This window comes from Dermacentor albipictus, chromosome 3 (genome assembly GCF_038994185.2).
Source record: "Dermacentor albipictus isolate Rhodes 1998 colony chromosome 3, USDA_Dalb.pri_finalv2, whole genome shotgun sequence".
NCBI classification, from domain to species: Eukaryota; Metazoa; Arthropoda; class Arachnida; order Ixodida; family Ixodidae; genus Dermacentor; species Dermacentor albipictus.
In genome coordinates this window covers 151,046,177-151,070,766 of record NC_091823.1, presented here as the reverse complement: position 1 = coordinate 151,070,766, position 24,590 = coordinate 151,046,177, and the positions used below count along the sequence as shown (strand labels likewise).

The 24,590-nt window shown below is 45.3% G+C and overlaps 1 protein-coding gene across 1 annotated transcript in view; it reads right to left on the bottom strand.

Annotated features, from left to right (window-relative positions):
- The window catches only part of LOC139057626 (putative uncharacterized protein DDB_G0282499), a 139,773-nt gene extending 117,096 nt beyond the window's left edge, over nucleotides 1–22,677 (bottom strand). The window contains exons 1-4 of the mRNA XM_070536178.1: nucleotides 22,558–22,677; nucleotides 17,161–17,183; nucleotides 8,553–8,567; nucleotides 1,146–1,169 (exon numbers count right to left, since the gene is read on the bottom strand). Coding sequence (XP_070392279.1) covers nucleotides 1,146–1,169; nucleotides 8,553–8,567; nucleotides 17,161–17,173 — 52 coding nt within the window. The 5' untranslated portion in view covers nucleotides 17,174–17,183; nucleotides 22,558–22,677. The remainder of the gene's footprint in view (nucleotides 1–1,145; nucleotides 1,170–8,552; nucleotides 8,568–17,160; nucleotides 17,184–22,557) is intronic.
- Nucleotides 22,678–24,590: the final 1,913 nt, after the last annotated feature.

Genomic DNA, 24,590 nt, shown 5'->3' with positions numbered 1-24,590 from the left:
ATCTCCATATCGTCTGTTGCTGAAATTATGACTGGCTGGGTCGGCGTACGCATCAGAAGGAGACAGGCGCTCTCAGCCGATCAGCAGTTTAGCACCAGATATAATAAACATCTTCGTAGACACTTGCAGAATAACCTGGACCCGCAAGGCCGCGCTCTGGATTCCGCTGATGACACGAGTGTTGTGCGCACACACACTAGCGTTCGTGCTGAGGAGCGATGTGCGTACCCCACCTGGGGCATAGATTGGTCGGAGCGGTATGCGAAGTAAATGTCGGGCTGAATACGCGTAATCCTTTCGTTGTGCGGTGACAAACACCGAAGGTTTACCATCAGGTACACACGCACATGCAAAATCTTTAACGTCGCCCCCTGCGTTCATCCTTATAACTGTCCCAAGCCTGGCACCTGCCAGCGCGCTGTCCCAGCTGAGAATCCCTGGTTGGTTTCCGCGCACTGTTGCGCCATCCGCATATTGATTGAATACCACGTAAGGAGGTCATGCCCAGATCCAAACCATGCTGTCACATTCTATGGGGGAAACAAGCCATTATACAGGGAGCTTGGAATTGCGACAAGTGCTCAAAAAAGTTGTATGCGTGTTCTCGCGGCATTGAGAAAAAGAATCCCCATAGAAATTTCTATTTCTAGTAAATGCGCGTTGTATTACAGGCATTATACAGGCAAATGATGAAGTGTGTGTAAAGTTGGGTTTTAAATAAAATTGCTGAATATTCGTTTTTTGTCAGTTTCGAGGTGTTACATGAAAAGCTTACAAATTTTTCACACTCCTCTGAAGGGACCGAATATGAAAGGAGCGTCATGTTTGCACAAATTTAGCAACGCTCCATTCTTTGTGCATATGAAAAGTTTCAAGTATGTAAGTTAAAGTTTTCGTCCAAAAATAGCTACTCAATAGACGGCTTCTTCAAATTTTTATGCGTCGTACCAGTTATGCATTTGCTCTTTCCCAGCTGTGTCAGTGAACAGTCGGAATTTTCATGGAATTTGCTATGAAGATAAGCTGAGTTATTGATCAAGCAATTTCAGGTGACCGTGCGAGAATTTGTATGGCATCGCTGCAAAAAAGAATAAAATAAGAGAAATCAAATACGATCACCACGATAAGGTTTGGTGATTGCTTACCGCTCTCCGATGTTGTTCCCTGCGCTGCAAAAAAGAAATCATACCATATCGATGAAAAAACTTGGCTTATCCAAAATGGCTTTTCATTTGGCATGGTAACGTTAATAAAATCGTGGTATCAAATGCACCATAAACTACAGAACTTCCTTTAGTATTCACAACTATCCTCAGTATTCCTGCGAGATCGCTACATATACGAAAACGCTGACCTGAATAGATCCCCCTTTTACCCTTTTCTCAAATAAGCGTTCAATGCGGATGCATGTATAAGAGGAAAACCTAGTAAAAGCGGAGTTCAATACATGTGACTCGTTATATTGTAATGATCTATCCGTTATTTTGTTAAGATCCAGTCTCGGGAACAAACAGGTTCCCGAGAAGCTTACAGGAACTAGTTAGCTTTGTGGCACGCCTTGGTTTTCTATCTTGAAGCCTGGCCTGCATAGGAGCGTGCCAGATGAAAACTGGTACATGCAATACTGCGAGCGTGCTTCTGTTCTATCAATTCTATTGAAAGGTAAATTCTGTGATTTTACATGCCAAAACCACAAACTTATGCAGCATTCTATAGAGAAAGGCTCTGAAATAATTTTGGCCACCTGGGATTCTTTACCGTGCACCTAATTCCAAGTGCAGGAGCGCTTTTCATCTAATTCCCATTGAAATGCAGTCTCCGCGCTACCGTGTCTCTATTACAGCAGTGACAGAAACCGAATACAAACAACACACGTTATACGCTGAATAATTCTAGACCCCTGTTCCCCAAATAAACCTGTTTATATAGTGGTTGTTTCAGGGAACACTTTCACACATTCTTCTTAAAACATTGCCTACTGGAGATAGCGCAATTCTAGTCCTTGAGCTGGTCTTCTCGAACAGGCGGACATTACTTGCACAAAAGGAAATTTAGGAGGCATTCCACTCTGTGAGGGCGGATAGCCAGCGAAGCTGTGGGACATCACACAAGGTTAGAAAAGCGTACATGTATTGAGTTTTATGGCTGGTAGTGGAGATACTGGTACAGGTAATGGTAGTGGCAATAGCTTTGTGATTGCTGTGATACACTTTGATTGGTCAAGTTACAGCCTTAGACGAGAACCTTGGCCAATGTTGATTGCTGTGATACACTTTGATTGGTAAAGTCACAGCCTTAGATGAGAACCTTGGCCAAAGTTGAGTGTATACATGACCGCCGTTGGGTAGTTGAGCGATTTGTATTGGTGTGGCACTTGAAACCAAAATCATCTAGCTCAAACTGAGCGCACCATATTTTGCAATGTTTTGAAAAGTCCACGTTGGTCTCCAATGATGATCACATGCGTAGTGTCATCGCAGTTAACCCATGCAAATTGCATGGTCATCAACTTCGCGATATCACACTTGGATTTGCCTGGAGATATATACACAGTGGCTATCACTATTCCCTCTTTCGTTTTTGCGGCACAGTGGCTGGCGTTGTCCCTTTGCGAGTCGATGGCGTATGCTTGTACATATCTTTTGTCCATAGTATATATGGCAATATCTCCTGGTCTTGAGTTAATGCGCTGTTCACAAACGATTCCAGTACAACCATGGAGTCGAAACAATGCAATTTGATTGATGTCTCATTTATTATTATTATTATTATTATTATTATTATTATTATTATTATTATTATTATTATTATTATTATTATTATTATTATTATTGGCAGAGTAGTTGAAGCGTGCTTGACGTCCGCCGCGGCACGGCCAACTATTGCACTAATTCTGGGATCAGCCCACATTTGTGCCCACCGGCATGACGCATGCATTAGGGGGTGGAGCGATACAGCCTGGTGTAAAAACTTGAAATGCGTAATCGACTAATTAAAAGAAAATCACCCATACATTTTGTATGTGTTGGATCTGGGGAAGAGTGCGGATATATCGAGATGGCCAGCTGTCGGCTCGTCGTGGGAAGCCTGTGTGATTTCTTCTCAAAGGCTGTTGGGCAAGACGAGAACGCATGCAGTCTTTGTTGCGGGCAAAATTTTTCTTCACGGCAATGCCATTTTGCAGCCTGAAGGATGACAAACCACGTCTCAACGTTGAAAGTGTTGATGAAGCCTTGCCTTGCAGGTACTCTATTAGCCGTTCTAAATCGGGGTGTCAGCGCTGCTAATGAGCGAAAATGCTAGGCCAAGGAAAAACGTCCTCATCGTCATCGTCCTTCGGAGGGGGGGGGGTGATCGTCTTAACACGCCATTAGCACCTAAATTCTTCCGTGCAGACTTGGACACTACGGTGACGAAGCACTATTCGAGACACATGCTCCATCGAGCGAGGCGGCCGAATGGACCCTTCGAATTGCCAAGCCAGTACAGCGTATGGTGATCGCCGAAAACCGCGAATGTTCGCCCGTAGACGTTCGGATGGAATGTAGATATCGCCCAGATGACAGCGAGCCACTTGCGGTAGTCGAATAGTTAGTTCTGAAATAGCACTGCGCCCACTACTGGTTTTCAGGCTTTGAAGGTGTTGGTCAAAGCAAGCCGCGAAGACAACAACGTCGCCCAGACATACGAGGCATGTTTGCCACTTGAGGACATCTGACACCGTGTACATTACTCGTTAAAACGTTGCTGGTACAGAATAAACCCCGAGCGCGATGAACTAAAACAAAAATAACCAGTCGAGGAGACAAAGGTAGTCTTTTGACTGTCTCTGTCGTCGATTTCAATCGGCCAGTACAAGCGATTGGGGCCAGTGGACGCGAAGCATTTGACGTGGAAGTGAAGTTCGAGGGTATCGTGGATTCTTGCGAGCGGCTATGCGATAATTATGCGATATGCGAGTATGCGAATTATGCGAGTATGCGATAATTGACGCAGAGCAGTAAGCTCTCATCTTTATTTTTGGCGAGGATGACAGGTAAAGCCCAAGGACTCTTCGGAAGCAAAATGACCTAACCGCGAAGCATCCGTCCCCTTGATCCTGGTTAGCTTAGCGTTCCTGGGGAGACACGCGGCAGGGGCTCTGGCAGAGAGGTCATGAGTTCATCGGTGACAATTCGATGCTTGGCAATCGGCCTTTGGCTGACCTTTTACACTGGCGCAAAACAGTCCCTGTAATACTGAAGGAGACTGCAGATTAGGTATTGTCGGTCCATGGGCCAGGTTTGGTTGGAGTAGAAGGCAGGAGAGGGGTTTTGGCTATGCGAATCCTCTGGGGATTGACCGGAAAGCGAGAAGGCGTCTCGAATGTCCGCTATTTCCTCAAATATTACACTTGTGGCGCCTCTGTTAAGGTGTCGGAATTCCTTGCTGAAGTTTACCACCATTGCCTCGGCGTTTTCATTCCGGGAATCAGTGATGCCTCTCACTATCCCCAGATCTCTGTCTAAGAGCAACTGCGTGTTTCCCCCGATGATGCACTCTACTTTCTCTGTATTTCGCGTAATAAGCTAACTGCTTCATAGAAGACATTCAGGGCCGCGTGATGCCCTAGGGCTGTCTTAGAAAATGTAGCTTCTGCCACGGAGGTTGTGCTGAGCTTGGATCGAAGGTAGACGATCGCTCGATGCTTATTAGGGAACTCCATGCGAGAGATGACATTGAGGGAGCAATGCTGCAGAACTATGAAGCTCACACGACAGCGAGGTCCATTAACAGTCACTCTTGTCGTGCTTTCGCCGATCGGCGAGAAGAGATGGACTCCGGCTGTGCGGATTTGCGGATCACACAATTCGGTCGTCAGGTTTTTCCGCCGCGCATCGAAGGCTTCGCTTACTACGGAGTAATCCGGTGCCTTATCGATTAATGCTGTGGCATTACGGTCGTCTATGCCTACAACCAGGTCAGAGATCCTTGTCCCAGAGTTGCATGTCATTCTTGGCTTAGGATCACGGCTTAGGCTGGTGATGTTATCACGGCTGGGGCACGTCCTTGTCACTGTGCTATGTGGCCACAGCCACGACATTTTGAAATCGGCGTGTGTAGTGGAGCTGCTATGTTGGCGCAGCTATGTGGGTACAGCAGTAGCCGTAGAATTGTCGCGTGGCGTGAACATAGGAGCACCTTCGTCACTTTGTCGTTAAGCAATATCTCATCTCTAGAGGTTGCTTTATTTTCTTTCACCTACAAAGACTAGTTAACCTGTCTCGCCTTGTCGCTGCGTAGTGGCGGCTTGACGCCTCGAAACATGTGGGTGAAAAAGACAGTGACCTCAATGAATTACAGAGCGAGTAGTCGACGCTGCGCAAATAGTGTCCATTTCGCTGGGTCGCTGTCCGAGAATTAATCGTCGTTCGTTCAAGGGTGAAACGTCGAAGAACCATGCCTGTTCATGGGCAATGTCGCAGAATGTGACCGGGCTCACCGCATTTGAAGCACAGTGGGCGTTGATGGTTGGTGGTCATAGAGGTCTGTTTTCTTTGAGGGAGCTACTGTAAACGTGGGTGGGCTACTGCTGTCGCACTCATTGCACATACCGCTCACGGCTAGGGTTGACAGGACGCCTCTTGCTAGATGATGTAGCGGCTTTAGGGTTTCGATCCGGAGTCGTCGGCTGAGGAGGAGGATGTACAGTGGAGTTTGAACTTGTTTACGGATGACGTTGTCGAGCGACGCTTCTTCAGGCTGTGATGGCGATGGCAGCAGACCGTGCAGTTTGCGGAGAACTTCACGTACAATGTTTGTGCAAGCAGTCGATGGTTCCCTTCTTTGTGTGCACGTTTAAATCGGACACAGTCTCTATGCGGCTATATGGGCGAGTCCTGCTGTCTAGCGTGCTTTTAATGGGAGACGCTCCTCGTTCAAATTCGGTAGCCGTTTTCGGCGGGTTGCGCACGAGGTCAGCGAAAATGAAATCATTTATGGTTGGCATTACAAAGCCGTATTTAATTTCTTCTGCCATGTTCGTCTCCGTTCACCGGAAAATGAGCATCCGTTCTACCCACAGTTTTATTTGGCCTGTGTGGGCTCGTGAGTGCAGCAAAATCTCAAGTCGTTCTTTACACAGGATATTGATAAATGTCTATGGGAGCTCAGATTTGAAAAAAATCCACGACTTCAACAAGGCCTCTTCGTTTTCATACCACCTTTTCTTTGGCTGGCGAGGGCAAATAATACATAAAGGAACTCCATGTCTTTATCCTACACGTTGGATGTATCCACATGCAAATCTTGGTCCAGCCATTCTTCTGGGTCTTCTCCAGGGCAGCCGTTAAAGGTTGCAGGTACCGGTGGCTGCTGCACCATGGCAGGGGTGCGTGACCACCGCTCGCAGGGTCGTAATGGTCATCAAAGCTTCTTTGCATTCTCGATTACGCTGTTGTAAAGCTCTTTCCTCATGCGATAGCTCTAGAAGTCGGCAGCTGCTTCGAATGTCGTCGCTGGGGTTCATAATCAGAGGCGCTATAACGTAAAGCTATTCGAAACTTTTCTATTCCAATTCTGCGATCAGCACTTCACGATGGGTAAAAAAATTTTCGGCCCACTCTCACTTCACCTGTCTGCCACGCGATGTCACTGAAACCTCTGAAACGTTCCGACGGATATATGTGCACATTGATTATGCATGGTTAGGCCGAACAAAAGAAACAATGTTATTTCTCATTCGACGCTTTTCTGTCAATAACCATCTGCTTCTGGTCAAACGTCTTCAGACTGCGCCCATTTCGCCTGTCTGCCACTCGACGTCACAAAACCGCAAAAACTACTCACGTCCAAGTAGCGTGTATGCATTAAAGATGCATTATTATACCTAACAAACATGATTTTTCTTCTGAATAGCCGGAGGTTGCTCCGTTCCGAGAGGAATAGAACATGGCTGCTCACCAATCGCTCAGGCACTGGCTGCGCGCACCTGCCGGAGAGTATGTGTTTACTTGCGTATAATAAAACTGTTTGCGTGGCCGTGTAACGTTATCGAGCCCTTTTGAGCACGTATACGACATCGCTCTGCCAACTCTTCTTTGCTGAGGATCCCGTTTAGCGGCATTCTTAGCATTCCATTGCATGCCACCGCGATTTTGGACCACCCACCACAAACTGAGCAAGGGAAAGCGGACCAATCACAGATGCCGGCAATACCGTCTTCATCCGGTTATCAATTTTCAGTGCACTGGCTCTGGCCCCACCAAATACCTCTCCACTTGGGCGTGCTCCTCGCCTCTTGTCAGCCAATGAGATAAGAAATACCGTGCAATTCAGCCAACGTTATTCGTTTTTAAGCAAATAAAAGTGACTTCCTACAGACGAGGAGCGCGTTTGATTGGGCTATTAAGAATTGGAGGACGATTAAGCTTCGCCTTCAAGAGTGGAACGCGATAGCGTTATCGCATCCCGTTCGCACCGCCTACTCAAACGCGCTACGCCAGCCAAACGTCGCGATCGGCAGAGATAGCCGGGCCCCGACGCGCCATGAAGGCGGACGCGGTCATGGGGCGAGTGGCGCGCCACGTGTCGGGGCAGCGCCGTACATTGCGAGGAGGGGGTCTTCAGTGTTTTCCGCAACATGGCTCTGCGTGTGCGCAGAGCGCAGAAGAAATTTAGCGGAAACGTACTTCGCTACTCGTGAAACTGCAACTTCTGTAAGTTATGTGGTCATAATTACCGATATACACCACAGTATAACTTTCTACGGCACGTTTCTAAGGCAACACCGCACTCACTAGAGGCGATTTTGTCCCGGTTTGAAGGAATGGACTCGTGGCTGAGTGGTAGCGTCTCCGTCTCACACTCCGGAGACCCTGGTTCGATTCCCACCAGCCCATCTTGCAAGATGTTTTTTATTTATGAAGTGCCTTCTGGGATTTATCGCTCATGGCCAACGCCGCTGACGCCGACAACACCGGCTTTTCTGCGACATCAGCTCCTTAACGCTGTCGTGTTAATACAACGCTGCAGGTCACCTCCCGGGGCTTGCGTCAGCATTGACGTAAATTTGATATCAGGGGCGGTATATTGTAGCGATGCCTTTTCTGATTCAATGCTTTTCAGGCTTTTCGCGCTTGACCAGTGGTCAGAGCGACGGTATGCGCACATTATCAACGGTATCAGGCGGCCGTGTGTGGTGGATGATAAGAATAGCATAGAATAAGGCTTAAGGCATCCCTTCAAAATAGCGGCCCAGGATATTAACACAAAAACATGTTGGAATAGTTTTACGTTATAGGGCCCCTAGTCTTTTCCGGCGGCTATTTATGAAATAACCTCGTGCATAGCCCTCGATTCGAACAGATGTCACCTAGTAGTGAGAACGCCGGCGACAAAAGGGAGGTAAACTGTCGTAGCACTGATACGAGTCTTTTATTGGAATCACTTTTTTGGGGGGGGACTGAACAAAATTAAAATGAGCTATAGTGTTTGCGCAACGAGATTAGAAGAAGATATTTCCGATTTTTTCCATTATTTACAACAGATAAAATCATTATAGCTGTACTTACAGAACAACGACGATCCTAAACGAATGAAAGAAAAACAGGAAATTCATTTCAGCACATTCTGAAACCTTCATCAATAAATATGTTTGGTGATCTGATGTTCATTTGAAACACTGCGTTCTATTAGTAATTATGGCGTTCGTAATTGAGCTTTACAATATTTCTTTCTCCACGCATCATCCCTTGTTCTGCTGGCATGCGCAGCTAATGCGAACTCGGCAACACGTGCAGTTCTCTCGGGTCTCTGGCAGTTTTTAAGGAAAACGGCCACACATCCCTTTTTGAGCACTTCTAGAGCGTTCTTTCAAAAACCGCAACTTCAGCAAATGAGATAGAATTCGCGTTTGATGATGTCACGAAGCAAAAAAAAAAGCATGTCACGAAGGAAGAAAAATTTGGCATTTTCAATATGGATCTTGCTTTAGTGTAGAAATCATGATGAAATTGATCTATCAAATGCCCCGTAAGCTACAGAATTTTCTTTGTTGAGGATATCTGTCCTGAATAATGCTCGAGGGATGGTACTAATGTGTCAACGCTGAAGTGAAAATATTTTCCAATTTCAGTTTTCTGAAATAGGCGTTGATAACAGATTCATATATATTAGCGAATCCGAGTGAAAGCTGAGTTGAATCTAAGCGGAACGTTATTTTGTAACGATACATTTAGTGCTCGGTTATATTTATATATAGAACCAACAGGTTCCTGAGAAGCATACTAAAACTGGCAAGCTTTGACTATAGTCTGTGAATTAGACTCTGAAATTTAATCCGCGTTGGCTTGTGCCATGCAAATAACAGGTATCTGCTGTAATTCGAAATCATTGTTGTTGTGCTCATTATGTTGGAACTTAGATACAAAAGATTATGCGCCAAAACAACAATCTTATTATGAGCAACGCCATTGCGGGGGACTCGGAAATAATTTCGAACACGTGGTGCTCTTCCACATGCACCTAAATATAAGCACTGAAGCGTTTTTGCATTTCACCCCCATCAAAATGCAGCCACCGTGCTGTCGTGACACTGTTACAACAAGGAGAAAAAAAAGAAACAAAGCGCGTCATAAGATCTCTAAACCTGCATGAATGTTGATCAAACGAATTGGCTTATATCGCAGAGACCATAAAAAACGCATGTGATATTTCCTCTTGATATTACTGAACGAATTAAACAAGCCCGAAGTGTAAGCTCTTAATTATGCGTGTTAAATAAACGAGTGAACAAAGCGATAAAGCTAATCCCATACTATGACAAAAATATACCATGCGCATACTGTACTCGTGAATATAAAGTCACAGATCTGAATGGGACCAAGCGCATGAGACTAGGAAAGTAATGAGGCTGAAACATTGGCCGTTACAGCGCATCCTTTGATGCGCTGCCTGATCATCGTGCTAAAGGTTCCGACAGAATACTTTTTTCACCTATCCTTGCGAAAATCCGCTGCTGGCTTATGCCGATGGAGCTGCTGTTTTTTTTTTATGCCAACACGTAAACAATAGCGGGAATGTAGATCCCGTAAGCGATGTCCGCTTCAAAATAAAGAACTATCGGGCACTAACATTGAAAATAAAGATTAACCCTGAGGAATTTCACCAAAGTTGACCAAGAGAACACTTAAAGTGCACAAATCTATTTTCTTGATTTTCCAAAGAAAACGACAGGTACGGCTCATAAATATCCGCGTCAAATCGGCGGTAACATCTTCAGTGAAACACGGTATTTCACATAAGCGATCTGTGCACTACTGCGTAAATGCATGCTGTACGATCTGCGTTGAAAAACATAACACTTTCTTTTTCTCGCGACCTTCAATTCAATAAAACTGCATCCCAAACAACTTCATTCTTGAACTGTGCTGCTCAGGTCGCGGTAAATCTTCACAAGCAGCACTTAGAATGGACTAAGGATAAGCACCTTACCAATACAGAATACCCATCTTAACGGAATTCTATTTGTTCTTGTAGATGTTTCATTTGGACAATCGTTTAAATAGAATTAGTTGCTGATGAAATTATGGGCTCGGTAATTGGATCCAACATGTTTGTGTTTCACAGGCTATGCATTCGAATTACTATAAATCTATCAAATGGTACCACAGATAACGCGTAGAATTGGAGAGGTATGCTCATCGCTTTTTATTTTTATTTGATAAAGTCTGCAATCACCATGCGGTGATTTTAGCAGGGTGATACAAGCTTATTATATACAACGGTATATACAGAAAATACACAGGTTAATAAACTATTATATGAATAAATACAAGGCATACAAGTTGGGCACACACAAGGTTACACCAAAGAAATAAAACACTGTCACTTTAAACATGATACAAACAAAATAACGTCACCGTAAACACGACAAGAAGCAATGTAATGTTGGCGCAGCGTGGACGTTATTTTTTAGCTGGTTCCAGTCTGCTATTGTACGCGGGAACAATGAATAACTTAACGAGTTGCTACTTGAGGAGATGGGAGATATAGCGATTCTCTGTGTTTGCCGAGTAGCGTATCTGGACGAGATGGGTACGATTTCCCTTATGCCAATTTTGCAGTGCGCCTTTATTAGTGGATATGAGAATTTCAATCGCGAACAACGATTTTCTTGTGCCAAAGAAGAAAGATTAGCCCCGTTTAAAAGCCCTGTAACTGAAGTTCTCGTAAATGGGTTATAAATAAGACGCACGGCTCTTCTTCGTACATGTTCTAGTTTAGCAGTATTAGTTTTTGTGAAAGGGTCCCATGTCATTACAGCGTAATCCAAAATAGGCAGCACAAAGGATTTCTAAGCCAAGCAGTGAACTAAGAGGGAGGAAAGCTTAAGCGCTCGCCTGGGGAAAAGGCGTTTACGGTTCGCATTTGCTGTGAGAGAATTATTATGAGTATTCCAATCGAGATCGTTGGAAATCCACGGCCCTAAATATTTACAGTTACTAACTTCGGAGAGGAAAGTGTTATTGATATTGTATTCAAAGTGTAAATGTTTATTTTTATGTGCTAATCTCATCAAAGCTTATCTTTCAGCGTTTATCACCTTCTGCGATTCTCGACACCGAGAAGCAATCTTCTAAGGAGCACTGTTCAGCAATACTTGATCCGATGTGGTATTAATTTCGGATTACACAATTCAATTGTCGGAAAAAAGTTCAGTGTGAACTGAAATATCTCGTACAATATCCTTGATATATAGGAGGAACAAAACTGGCCCAAACACCGAGCCGTGGGGTACTCCACAATCCACCGTTACTGATGCGTACAAGCTGTTACGAAAGGAAACCAACTGTTCTGCGTGGGTTAGACCACGCGCCGGTTTCACGGTGGCAGCCGGTGCGCTTTGCTCTAACAAGTGTTCTTAGGGAAGCGCGATAGAACAGTCCCGCTGCACTACGCACCTCATACATAACTGGTTCCGACGATGACAACGCGTTTTGTCCTGAACGTATCTCAATGTTAATGCATTACCATCGACCGTCATCGCAGGATGGGTTGTACCACATTCTTTACGGCGAGATCATTACGTGGCTCATGGGGCGGATAATCCGGCGTTGGCGTGACTACGCTTTGCTCCGAAAAGGCTGCGAACCACCAACTTTACCACCAACTCATGTTGCTGGGCGTGTGCTACAACTTACAGGCCGCCGTTCAAGGAAGCTCTTTAATGCCAACTTGGACTGGGCACCTGAAACTAGGCACGTGCGACATTTCTATGAGCCTCTTCGATGTCACTTTGGGTCGACGGGTGCGTGCAACTGTGTGTGTACCGCGCTGGTAATTTGGGTATTGAGCCCTATTGCACGTCACCCACCCACAGAGCCTGCAATTATTTTGTTTTATTCTCTGTTTTCAGCAAAGATTTTCATGCTCCTCCGTCACGCGATAAAGTCGAGGAGCTCAATGCACTTAGAATTCAGCGCTCGCGTTTGTCATGAGTACCTGACATAAAAATAATGAAAAAAAATCCGGAGTGTAGCTCAGAAGGTAGAGCACTCGCTTAGCATACGAAAGGTACTGAGAGCAATACCAAGCACTTCTGCTGCAGTTCTCATTTTTTTTGCAGCATGGTAAAAAAAGAACTAAATTGTGTAGTTAAATGCCCCGAATTCGATAGTGGTGTCTGAGGGACAGTGAACAGATGCGAAATAATTTTAACCAGCGGGGATTCTTCGACTTCGACTCGAACACAAGGGCATGGGTTAGAGTGACATTATTAACCCTACCTTTATTAACTGTGCCTCAATTGACTTCGCCTTATTGAACACCAAAGTTCGTAGGTTCGACTCCGACCAAAGATCGTCGGTGCGGCTCCTTAAATTGACTCGACTTTATTTACCTGTGCCTTATAAAGACCAATGGTCCTGCGTTCAACTTCCAACAAAAGGTCGAAGGGTCGTAGCTTTATTGGACCATGGCGTAGTCGCACCAACGCCGTATTCTGCGCCTCCTGAGCCACGTAATGATTTCACAATAAAGGATGCGGCACAACGTGAATTGTTATGCGTTAATATTGAATTACTTTAGCGACAAAACGCATTGCGATCGTCGGAACGCGTTATGAATGAGGCGCGTAGTGCAACGGGACTGCTCTCTCGCGTTTCCCTGTAAAGGTTGTTGACATCCAGCACAAAGGCCACCGCCGCAAAACCAGTAGTGGCCTCCGAAGTGCACAAAACAAATAAAGTAACAAGCGTGCATACATGCATACATACCACCTGTAAAGTACATGAAGCACCCTCAGAATGCCAACGCATTAAAATGAATGGGCGCAGTTGTTAATTTGGCAAACCACCACAACAGACTGGGTTTATAACCTTCGCGTACACATTTGGCCTGTGTGTCGCTGGCGGGGCTTGGGAGAACCAGCGAGCCATATTATTTTGTTTTTGCGTGCTTCTTTCTCAACAAAGACCTTTGTCGTTTGCACGGCACCAAACCCTTAAAACCTTTTCCCACCCCAAGTCTCTCCTGCCCATATCACTGCCGCGCACGTTCTTCTGCCGAGCTTCGACTCCACAGTCGCAATGAAAGTGACACCGTGTCGAACAACCTATTTTCAACAACCTACAAGGCTAGTTCTCCGTGCAGCTAATTACGCGCTCCACGTAGAGTCGCGAAGTGCGGCTGCACGTAATTGCGGTTTCACCGGTAATGTACACTGGAGTGTACAGTAATGTACAGTAATGTACAGTAATGTCCAGTAATGTACACCGGTAGTGTACATTACCGGTTTCACCGGTAATGTACACTGCAAGGTGTTTGAACCCACCACCTCTCATGTTCGAAGCAAGAAGCGTTCATCGCATCTTGTCAGGAAGCTCGTTATTACATGATAGTCCGTGGTGGTATATGTGCCTGTCGGTGGCGTCATTGGTTGTAGATTGCGAGAAGGCGAATGCAGTGGTAGAAATGATCTCTGAGCTTTGCAGGACAACCTATACAGTTTGGCGTGTTGTGATTGGAGACGTGGGAGTGTCACACAAAACATGTTATTGTTTTATTGTCATTATCAATTGATTGCGATAGAATTATTAGGGAAGTTCATGCACTTTGCACTTACTGTCTGCACGTATGGCTGCCAGTTTCTCTGTGTCTATACCGTTTTCCCGCCAACTCGGATCACTGGATAAGTATACGGCCTAGTGGTTCACAGCACCTCTCAGCTGTGTGGTATCAGGGAACCGGATTTGCAGGCAATCGTCCGGCCAACTTGGATCACAGGAACCCGACATTGCATATGTCCCATTTTCACGCCAACTCATGTTATTTGGCGTGTGCGCCCAGTAATCCAAGTTGGTATGAACGAGGTTCATGGAACGGCGGCACGTAAGTTGTAGCACACGCCAAGTAACATGAGTTGGCGTGAAAACGGCACATATGCAATGTCAGGTTCCCGTGATCCAAGTTGGCCCGACGATTGCCTTCAAAGCCGGTTCCCTGATAACACACAGAAGAGAGATGCTGTTAACCACTAGGCTATAAACTTATCCAGTGATCCGAGTTGGCGGCAAAACGGTAGAGACAGAGACAAACAGGCAGCCATACATGCAGACAGTGTGTGCCAAGTGCTTGATTTTCCCTATTATTTATACCGCAATAAAATGATAATGGCATTAAAACAAGAACACGTTGTGTCCAGCCCTCTCACGTCCCCAGTCACTGTAGAGGTGGAACTGTACAGATTGTCCTGCAAAGATCACAGATTATTTCTACTACTGCATTCGCGTTGTCGCAATCTACGACGCAATGACGCCACCGACTGGGACACATGCCTCTACGGCTTAAGGTGTCATAACCAGCTTCGTGACAAGATGCGATGAACGCTTCCTCCTTCGAATATGGGAGGGGGCGGGTTCAAACACATTGCGGTGTATATTGTAAACCCACTACCGGTGAAACCGCGATTACGTGCAGCTGTACTTCGCGACTCTACGATACCGCGCGTAATTAGCCGCACGGCGAACTAGCACTGGAGGTAGTTGAAAATAGGAGGCTGTTCGGCACAGTGTCACTTTGATTCCGGCTGCAGAGTCGAATCTCGGCAGAAGAATGCGCGTGGCAGTAATATGGGCAGGAGAGATTTGGGGTGGAAAAAGGTGTTAGGGTTTTGGTGAGCGCAAACGACAAAGGTCTCTGTTGAGGAAAAAGCACGCAATAACAAAATAATTTGGCTCGCTGGTTCTCCCAAGCCCCGCCAGCGACACACAGGCCAAATGTGCACGCGAATGTTATAAACCCAGTCTGTTTTGCTGCCTTGGCAAATTAACAACTGCGCCCGTTCATTTTAATGCGTTAGCATTCTGAGGGTGCTTCATGTATTTTACAGGTGGCATCTATGCATGTATGCACGCTTGTTGCTTTATTTGTTTTAGGCACTTCGGAGGCCACGTGTCGGTTTTGCGGCCTTTGTGCTAGATGCCAACAACCGTTACAGGGAAACGCGGGAGAGTAGTCTCGTTGCACTACGCGCCTCATTCATAACTCGTTCCGACAATCGCAATGCGTTTTGTCGCTAAAGTAATTCAATATTAACGCATAACCATCGACGTTGTGCCGCATCTTTTAATGTGGGATCATTACGTGGCTCATGAGGCGCGCAATCTGGTGTTGGCGTGACTACACCATGGTCCAAACATTCTACAAACCTTCGACCTTTCAGTGGAACACGAACCTACGATGTTAGGTGATAATTAAAGCAGAGTTCATTAAAATCGACTTTATTAAAGCACTCGCACCCTCGAGCTGTGATGGGAGTCGAACCCATGGCCTTCGGTGTTCAACAGGGCGAAATTAAATCAGCCATAATTAATGACGGTAGAGTTAATTAAGGCCCTTTAACCCACGCCATTTGGTGGGAGTCGAAGTCGAGTGCAAGAACCCCAGCAGGTCAAAATTATTCCTGAACTGTCCACTGTCCCTCAGAACGCACTGTAGAAATTTGGGGGCATTAAATTGCACATGTATCCCTTTTTCCCATGCTGCAAAAAAAAAAGGTTCTCCAGTGGAGTTGCTTTGTATAAACCCCTGTACCTGTCGCATGCTAAGCGAGCACTCTACCCCCTGATGTAGACCCCTTATTTTTTTTTCATGATCTTTACTTCAGGCACTCATTACACCTGCGGGGAACAAACAGATAAACGAGCTAAGAAATCTATTCTAGAAGCACGGCGACAAAGAGGCATAATAGTGTTTTCTTTTTATAACACCGGTGACTCATTTTAAGAAGTATTTTGGCTGTGTCTAACATCATTTTTCGGTAAAAATGATGTCCGTCTTGCTGTCTCGCAAGAAGAAATGTAGAAAGAATCTCTGGGTCAGCGTTCACTTTTACAATTGTAGTAATTGCTCTTCATGCTGCAACCAAATCGAAGTAAATGAGCGCTTCAGCAGTTCGTTCAAACTTAAATGTAGGGCAGGTAATCGATCCTGCACCCTCGGGTTCAGCAGCATCAAGCCGCACCCTCTAACCTTCCGCGGCTGCTCGTTTTTCTTTTGGCATATGATGCTGAGGAGTAGCCGAAGATAATGGCGAGCTATAGATACCGCGCACTCGAAGTTGCGGGACACAAACCGCAAGGCTTACAAGACACCACAAATGAAGTGCAAAAAAAAAAACTGACCAAGGCCCTTCAATAGGTTTTGAGTTGCCGCTCTGGGAAATTTGCTTGGGCGCGGTATTTCTAAAACAGCCTGATATGCAGTTTTAAATTACTCGTTCTAGACAATACCAACTGTTCAGTACGGACTATTTCATTTGTCTTCAGAACATCTGGTTATTTCTAAACCACAAATATCTTTCGCGAAGGATTCTTTAATAATCAGCGTGGGTGCCATATTAAGGCACTGCAAAATACGTGTGGTGCGTCGAATGGTGGCGTTTATGTATCAAATGCTGACAGGTCTGGCAAATGCCTTTAGTCAAAAGAAAAGCGAGAAAGATTGTGCTCACCCGGATAATTCCAATTTTTTCGATTACGCCAATGTTTATTATGAGAACAACGCTATATGGTCTTATTTAGAACACTTTTGAAGCGTCGCAAATATGCACCAACAGGGACGCATTCAGTTTGTGCTGCAATGTACCACAGTCGATGAATAATGTTTTTGAATGCTTACTGGTCTCCGTCATTGTCGCTTCCCTGTAAAGTACAGTCATTCATTGAGTGCAGGAAACATTACTTGATAAAAACGCGGCTTCGCTGAAAAGTTCTATTTCTTATGTAGCAACTTCAAGTACACCAGTGAACAACAAAAAAAGTTTATGTGGCCTCCTAGATTTCAACAAGGCTCTAGTGGTGTTCCTGGATGTTTTCCAATATTCATATAAATTTTGAGGTTATCGTTTTCCACTTCCAAAATTGCGCTACATGTCTTACATCTATCTACATTTAGAAAAGCATGCGTGGTTGGAATGCTTATCGGACACAGGCGTGGCTGCGGACTCTGTGGTGTAAAGCAGACAATCAGATCGGCGCTCACAAAGTAAACAGCTTAGCGCATTGTAGTCTCGCCTTTCTCTCTTCCTCCCCACTTTCTTTGACACATCAGCAGAGTCTACACGCAAGCGACGCGCTTGTTCGTTGTTGACTACACTAAGGTATATCGACTAAATAGCAGGAGTCACACGGGCGTTGGTAATGCCATTTGGGATAAATAAGAAATGCGCGAAATGACCAACGCTTCTGGAAGAGAGCCACACCAGTCGTACGCGTCACCGCGCGAGAACGACTGTGCGATCGCCTGGTCAAGATTGCAGTCTGGCAATTTTCGGAGTAGGCTATAGGAAGTGAGCGTGTTTGCGTCCTGAACGGACTACCCCGCTCGTCTATCACGTGGACCCTCTTAACCCTTCGACGACGAAAGCTCTTGATTATTTGAGGTCACCTAACAGTGTCACGGTTCCTCACATATTACTGTCCGCAAGCTGATCACTGCTATGCCAGACGTGTCCATTCACATGAGCTTAATCCATGACGGTAATTTACATCGACCCAGCGCACAATATGGCTGCATAATGGCCTTGTTGGCACGTCATGACTGAGACCTATGGTGTATGGCGCCAAACACGAGACGAAGGAGTGGCTCCCTGTGTGTCCTTGTACCTGGCGAGCTCCTCAAAAAGTTTGCAGCCAAGGTACACGTTTATTTATTTATTTATTTATTTATTTATTTATTTATTTATTTATTTATTTATTTATTTAACATGCTTCCAAAGCCCAGGGACGTTACAGGAAAGAGAGTTAGAATACAGACTTTATGCAGGTATAGAGATAGGGGAAAAACAATTAGCAACAATAACAAACAGTATTAGCAGAAAGCCGTATGCCAAGCTTCAAGCTCTTGGTCTCTGTGATGGCGGCGGTTGAAGCAGGAACGCGGTTCCATTCAGTGGTTGTCTTATGAATGAAATAATCCCTACAGGCACTAGTGCAGCAAGACGGCACGCAAACTTTATGAAGTTAAGATCCGCGTGAGATGATACATACACGGGAGAAGAAAAAACATATTTTACGACAGGAATAACGATGATAGACTACGTGGAACAACGAAAGGCGAGAGCATTTACGACGCGATGAGGGCTCAGGTGAGCTGCGCGGAAAGGGGGAAACAGCGTGGTGACGGCGCCTGTGGCCCATGCTTCTGTGGTTATGACGTCACGCACATGGGAGGGGGGGGTGCCCATACGGCTGCAGCAGCGGTTGCAGCAGCAGCATGGAAGCTGCGGTGACCGCGGCGGCGCTTGTGTCGGCGTAGTATGGCTCCGTATGACAACCGATGTATTATTTCATAATGCACGCAGCCCATGCATGCAGCCTAAACAGCTTCGCTGGCAATCCGTCCCCATATGAATGTTGCTGCCCCAAGAATTTTGCTTTTAGTAGTTGCATGATCCCTTTTTTACACCATGAAGACATTGTTAAGGTCTTCCTGAAGCCTATGACTATCTAAAGTGGTACGTACTTTTTTATAAGTCACGCAACCTGTGTGCCTCTTAGAGCGGGCGCTTTTTTAGCTCCCTGCCCTAACATAGCTACACATGCCACCAAGACCAATGTAGCAGTGACGTAGTAAAAGCTATTCCAAATCAGTGTGCCGAGTGATATACCTCTACAATAAATATGCATCTAACAAAAATTTTTAATAATGTGATCGAAAGCGTTACGACACCTTTTTTTACAGTGTTTCCCGGATCCTCAAGGAAACTCTACGCTAGAGAAAGTTTACGTTTAGAGAAAACCAGACGCACGTTTTTGTCATGTGTGCGCAAATTCGATATTATTTAGGTCGATTACATTCTCTGCAATAAACTGTGTAATAAAGCGTTCTAGAGCAGACATGATTGCCTTTTATTTGCGACTCAAGGCTTCGCAAACAGCCATTGCTTAACTACTAATGTCACGGAGATCGCACTTTTTTTTATTTTTATTTCATAATACCCCTAAAGGCCCCCGAAGGGGTATTACATAGGGGGTACAGATACATGAAAAAGATGTGAGCTTTGCGCGTTACGGAAAAAAAAACTTGCCAACAATAAGGGGACCACTATGAGAAATCTCTCAGCAAAGATAAATGTGCTTGCACCAAATGCAGCGCTTGCAAAAAAAAAAATTCTTTAGGTGTTTCCATATCCCACGTTGCGGGTATTTGGCGTGTTGCCTCATGCCCGCGAGACATTCTGCATTGCACACTTTTCATACATAAGAAACAATAACCGCACTTTTAGTGAACTGCATCCCATAATCTTAATATTACTGGTTTAATTATGAGCGTTAATAATTATTCTTTTTGTTCAAATTATATTTTTTGGTGTTTCCCTGCGTTAGACCATGTACACCCGGTGTCCTCGATAGGGCTTAACTAATATAAGGGCCTAGCAAGCGATGTGTATGGAAAGATAAAAGTGGGTTGGCTGTGAGTGGATTTTGAAGTAGGTTGCTTATTCGAGCGCTCTGCATCAATATGAGGTCATTTAACGAGTGGCCGAGAAATAGGTTCACTGCCCTGACATAATACACACGCCACCTAAGTCACATTTCGCTAAAATGTGGAAGACACTCTGACAAATTTGTGTGCGAAGTGAGATACCTGTGGAAAATATAGAATCATGTATGAAACCTCTTTAAACATGTGTTTGAAAGCATTATGCGAGCGTTTTAGGCAACGCTTACCATTGGTCCTGAGGGAACTTAAGTTACTCAAAACATATATTTAAGGAAAATAACGGACACGTTGCGCAAACCTGCCAGTGTTTCGGTAGATTAAGTCCTGAGCAAAAAAATGGGTAACCCACATATAATTCAATATTAGGACGGGTGCAATATTTCGATGCAACCACTGGGGAGGAGGGGTTACGTACAGGAAAGCCAGAAAGACTCGCGGACTATCTATTGAATACATTGTACAGAAAACAAAAAAGCAAGAAAGGAATGAATGCAATAAATCACAATATTATTGCACATTTCCAACATAATGACATCAAACATGCGCCTAAGAGCCTTGGTAAAGGGAAAATTACATCATCCAGAGCCCCCCGACACTTTAGTGTGCTGGAGGGAAGGATTACTTCTGAATGTTTGCACGCAACTGTGCGCCACGCATTTGAGAGGCCACGCCCGAATGTCGCGGGCGTGCCGCTAAATGACACATTGTGAGCAGAAAGAAGGCCGAGAGAGGAACCCGGCTGCAATACACGCTTCTCACATGACGCGTTTCGTCTGTTCGCATACTTGAATAGTCATCGTAGATGAGTACTGCCCGAATGGTTTGCACTACAAGCAAGTCTGAAAGCTGATGCCCAGCACGAAATGCGAAGCACAAAGCTGCCAAATATGACTTGCTCATGATGATGGGTCCTCAAAATGGGCGCCCGTTCACGGCATACGTTTAACGTTCGATCGTAATATTGCTCGGCTTTGCCGGCAGAAAGAAAGGCTTCGCTCTTTGTTACCGCGGCATTTTCCTTGCATGTACGCCAAGCAAGGTAAATCCAAGTTAAACCATGGTTGCATGGCACACTTGTTTTTGCCTTGGGACGATGGACACTTTATTGTTTCAGCGCAATAATCATGGTGACATAAGTTCTGCGTTTGGTTGTGTCTTATGGTGAGGTGAGTGGCCAGCAGCTTTCAGTATCTATCGTTATGAAAATGTATTGTTGCTTGATATAGCACAAATACTGAATAACATACACTATCTTCACTGGGGCCCTTACCTGTGTCTGCATGTAGCTTTTTACGAAGTGTTTACGTGCGCGCTAGTGCACGCAAACACTAGTGCACCCTCTTACCACTGCTTAAGTAAATCACGGAGGTTACAAAACATGTGCGATAAATTTAAGTGTACGCCTACGACGAATATTGCAATAGCAATGATAATACGAACACCACATTGACCTAGGCTCACCGTTTACCTAAACCACCTTGACATGCAAACCACATAACTCAAGCAGCCAACAGCTCTACATAAGGCAAAAAAAAAAATCCTCTATTACTTTAATGAGTGAACATTGGCGTGCCACAAGCACTAAAAGCAATGCAAAGAATAGTAAATGTCATCACCACTCTTTGCTATAGGGCGATGTGCATCTCCTTGCGAAATGATATCACTGCAAAAATAATGTTTGGGCCCATGCAAGGACATCACCCTCAAATCAGCAGCGCAGAATATGGAGAAAAAAAATTCCAACTGAGATACAAGTGCATTCAGTGTACCGATGCCACACGTGCGAATCAGGGAATTTTCTCTCGCAGCTACTTGAAAGCAAGAGAAGGCGATGACGGGGCATTACGGCGGATTTCATACTGCTAGTGAGAAAAACTAGGCCGAATGGCGCGGTACCAGGCAGGGCCCGCGCTTCAATATTGCAAGAAACGTGCGGCGCTTACGGGAGTCGGTACGGTATTTGCTACTGGTGCTGTTTTCCTGCACAGCTTTATTCATAGCCAATATGGGTCTCCGGCTAGAATGAATCCACGGATTCGGCTTCTCACGAAGCTCTAACCGCAGTAGCCTTCTACTTTTTGCACAGATTTTTTTTTTAATTATGGGGTTTTAGGTGCCAAAACCACTTTCTGATTATGAGGCACGCCGTAGTGGAGGACTCCGGAAATTTCGACCACCTGGGGTTCTTTAACGTAAACCTAAAGCTAAGTACGCCAGTGTTTTCGCATTTCGCCCCCATCGAATTGCGGCCGCCGTCGCCGGCATTCGATCCCGCGACCTCCGTGCTCAGCAGCCCAACACCATAACCACTGAGCAACCACGGCGGGTTGTTTGCACTGATCCATAATAGCCGTTTTCTTTCACCTTTTGGCGTGCTATCTGCCGAAATTTAGCAAATTTGTAGCAAGGAGCAAACATTGATCTACCTCAACCAGCAGCAGCTAAGGAGCAAAAGCCGCTAAACGGTAACGCGTTCTCACCGCCAGGTGAGGACGGAAAGGGGGGGGGGGGCGGCGGCTTTTTATCTAATAGAAGTCACTGCATATTTTCTAGAACTGATCAGGCACTTACCTGTGTCGTAAAGCGACGAAAACAATGCGTAGCCGAATCAAGACGTCACTATCTGGAACTGGAAATTGCCTGCGAGTGAAGACCGAGCACCTGATGGCGACCGACCAGACGTAGCCGCACTTCTTCTTCCTCTTCTTCTGCCTTCTAGCACCAGCGCTCGAGTTTCAGAGATTTCGTCGTTCCATTGATTTGTTTTACATTATGAACATGACATTCCGGCATTCCAAAAACCGGAAACGAAAATGAAAGCTCAAGACCAAATAAACCTTTTTTCACTATTACCCCTACTCAACAACAAGTTTTTTGGAATTCCAGGAACAGCAAAGCGTCTTCCTCTTCCTTGCACCTCTTTTGTGCTAGCACCCCGTACGAACAGTCGACGGCAAGAAGACACAAAATTTTCGCACTGAAGATTTTAGCGATCAACAAAATTTATTGCCATGTGTCAACAGCCGTGTTTCTTGGATCTCTTGGGTTGCAGTGGTTGTTTGGAGTTAGGATATAATGGATAGATTGACGCTTGAGCCACGCATGTATCAGCCAAAGGAATCTGTGTAGAGCGTACCCACAACATCGTCTGCCTATTTCTGGTGTTGATTGTGCAGCGACTCCACAGAAATTAGGCCATGGGGTTCCGGGCCTCCTGTGGTCAGCCTTGAATTGCTTAGCTGCGCTCAAGACAAAGTCTTTTATATTTAACAGACGAAGTAGAGCACAAGTGTAACTTGTAACTGCTACATTTAGAGCACATATTTTTATGAATGTACGGAAATAACAAAACGACCGGCAAAAGCAATCAGTGGCGACTTAAGCTCAATCCTAGACACTTTGAAAATTCTGAAATATTTCTTGGTTTCGTACGGGCTCGGATTTAGGCTTCTGAATATATTTTGAGTTCAGCACCGGAGCAGAAATATACAGGTTCGAAGTGGTTAATACAGGTTAATATCGCTTCAGTATCAAAGATACATGAATTGTTATTGTTGCCAACCTCACTCGCACAGTTATTTGGGCGAAAAATAGTTTATTTTTACAGTTATGTGTGCGCATCGATGTACGATCTCTGTCTCACAAGATACTGCAGTCAATCAGCAGAAAAATTCCGGCAGAATCTATTGCACGGTTAATGCTGGTGGTAATGCAATAAGGAAGGAAGGAAGGAAATCAACTTTATTCAGGTCCTGCAGGCCACGAGAGCTTTGGGCTCTCATGGAGTGGGCGTCTCCCACGACGGAACCGGGAGGTTGAGCTTCCTGGTGGAGTCGTGGACCTGCTGGATGGCCCAGAGTTGGGGAGCGAGTTCTTCGCTCCCCAACAGGTCTTTTCGGAGGCATGTCTGCAGCCACATTCATCTCTCGTGTTTCCCACAGCGCATGCTGCGCCATCTAGGGCGCACAAATATTTGGGCATGATGTGTGTGCAAATACAGTGCATTGAGACAAGATTTCTTCGCTATATATCTCGAGGGTTTTATTCCGGCCAGTACCACTGAAATTTAAAAAAAAATATTTTGCCAATGAAGAGTGGCATTTACCTAAAGGCGCTTATTCAGCTGTCCGAGTTGGCGCAAAAGAGGTTAATTCAAGAACGGCCCATTCCAAGTGGCGCTTCCAAATTTTCGTAACTTTAATGAAATTGAGAACATTTTACGAATGTTGCGTCAAAATTTGTGAAGGATGCTGTTTGTGAAAAACTTTCTCTCGTTGATCTCCGAACTTCCCGCTGGAAGTTTTCCGGTAGTGGAGGAGCGCAAGAGGTGGTGGGGGTGGTAAAACTTTATTTCACAAAGTAGGGGTTCTGAAGGACACTTGGCTAGACGCCAGGTGTAGAGGGCACCTCCCACGTGGGCACAGAGAGCACGAAGCTCTCCACCGCTACGCGGGCCTTCTGAACAGCCTGAAGTTGGTCGTGTAGTGAAGCACTTTTTAGCACTTTGTCCCAATGTTCCTTGTTCTTGACGTAAGCATCACTCTACGCACAACCACACAGCATATAGCTCAAGTCTACACGTTCACTGCAATGTCCACACACAC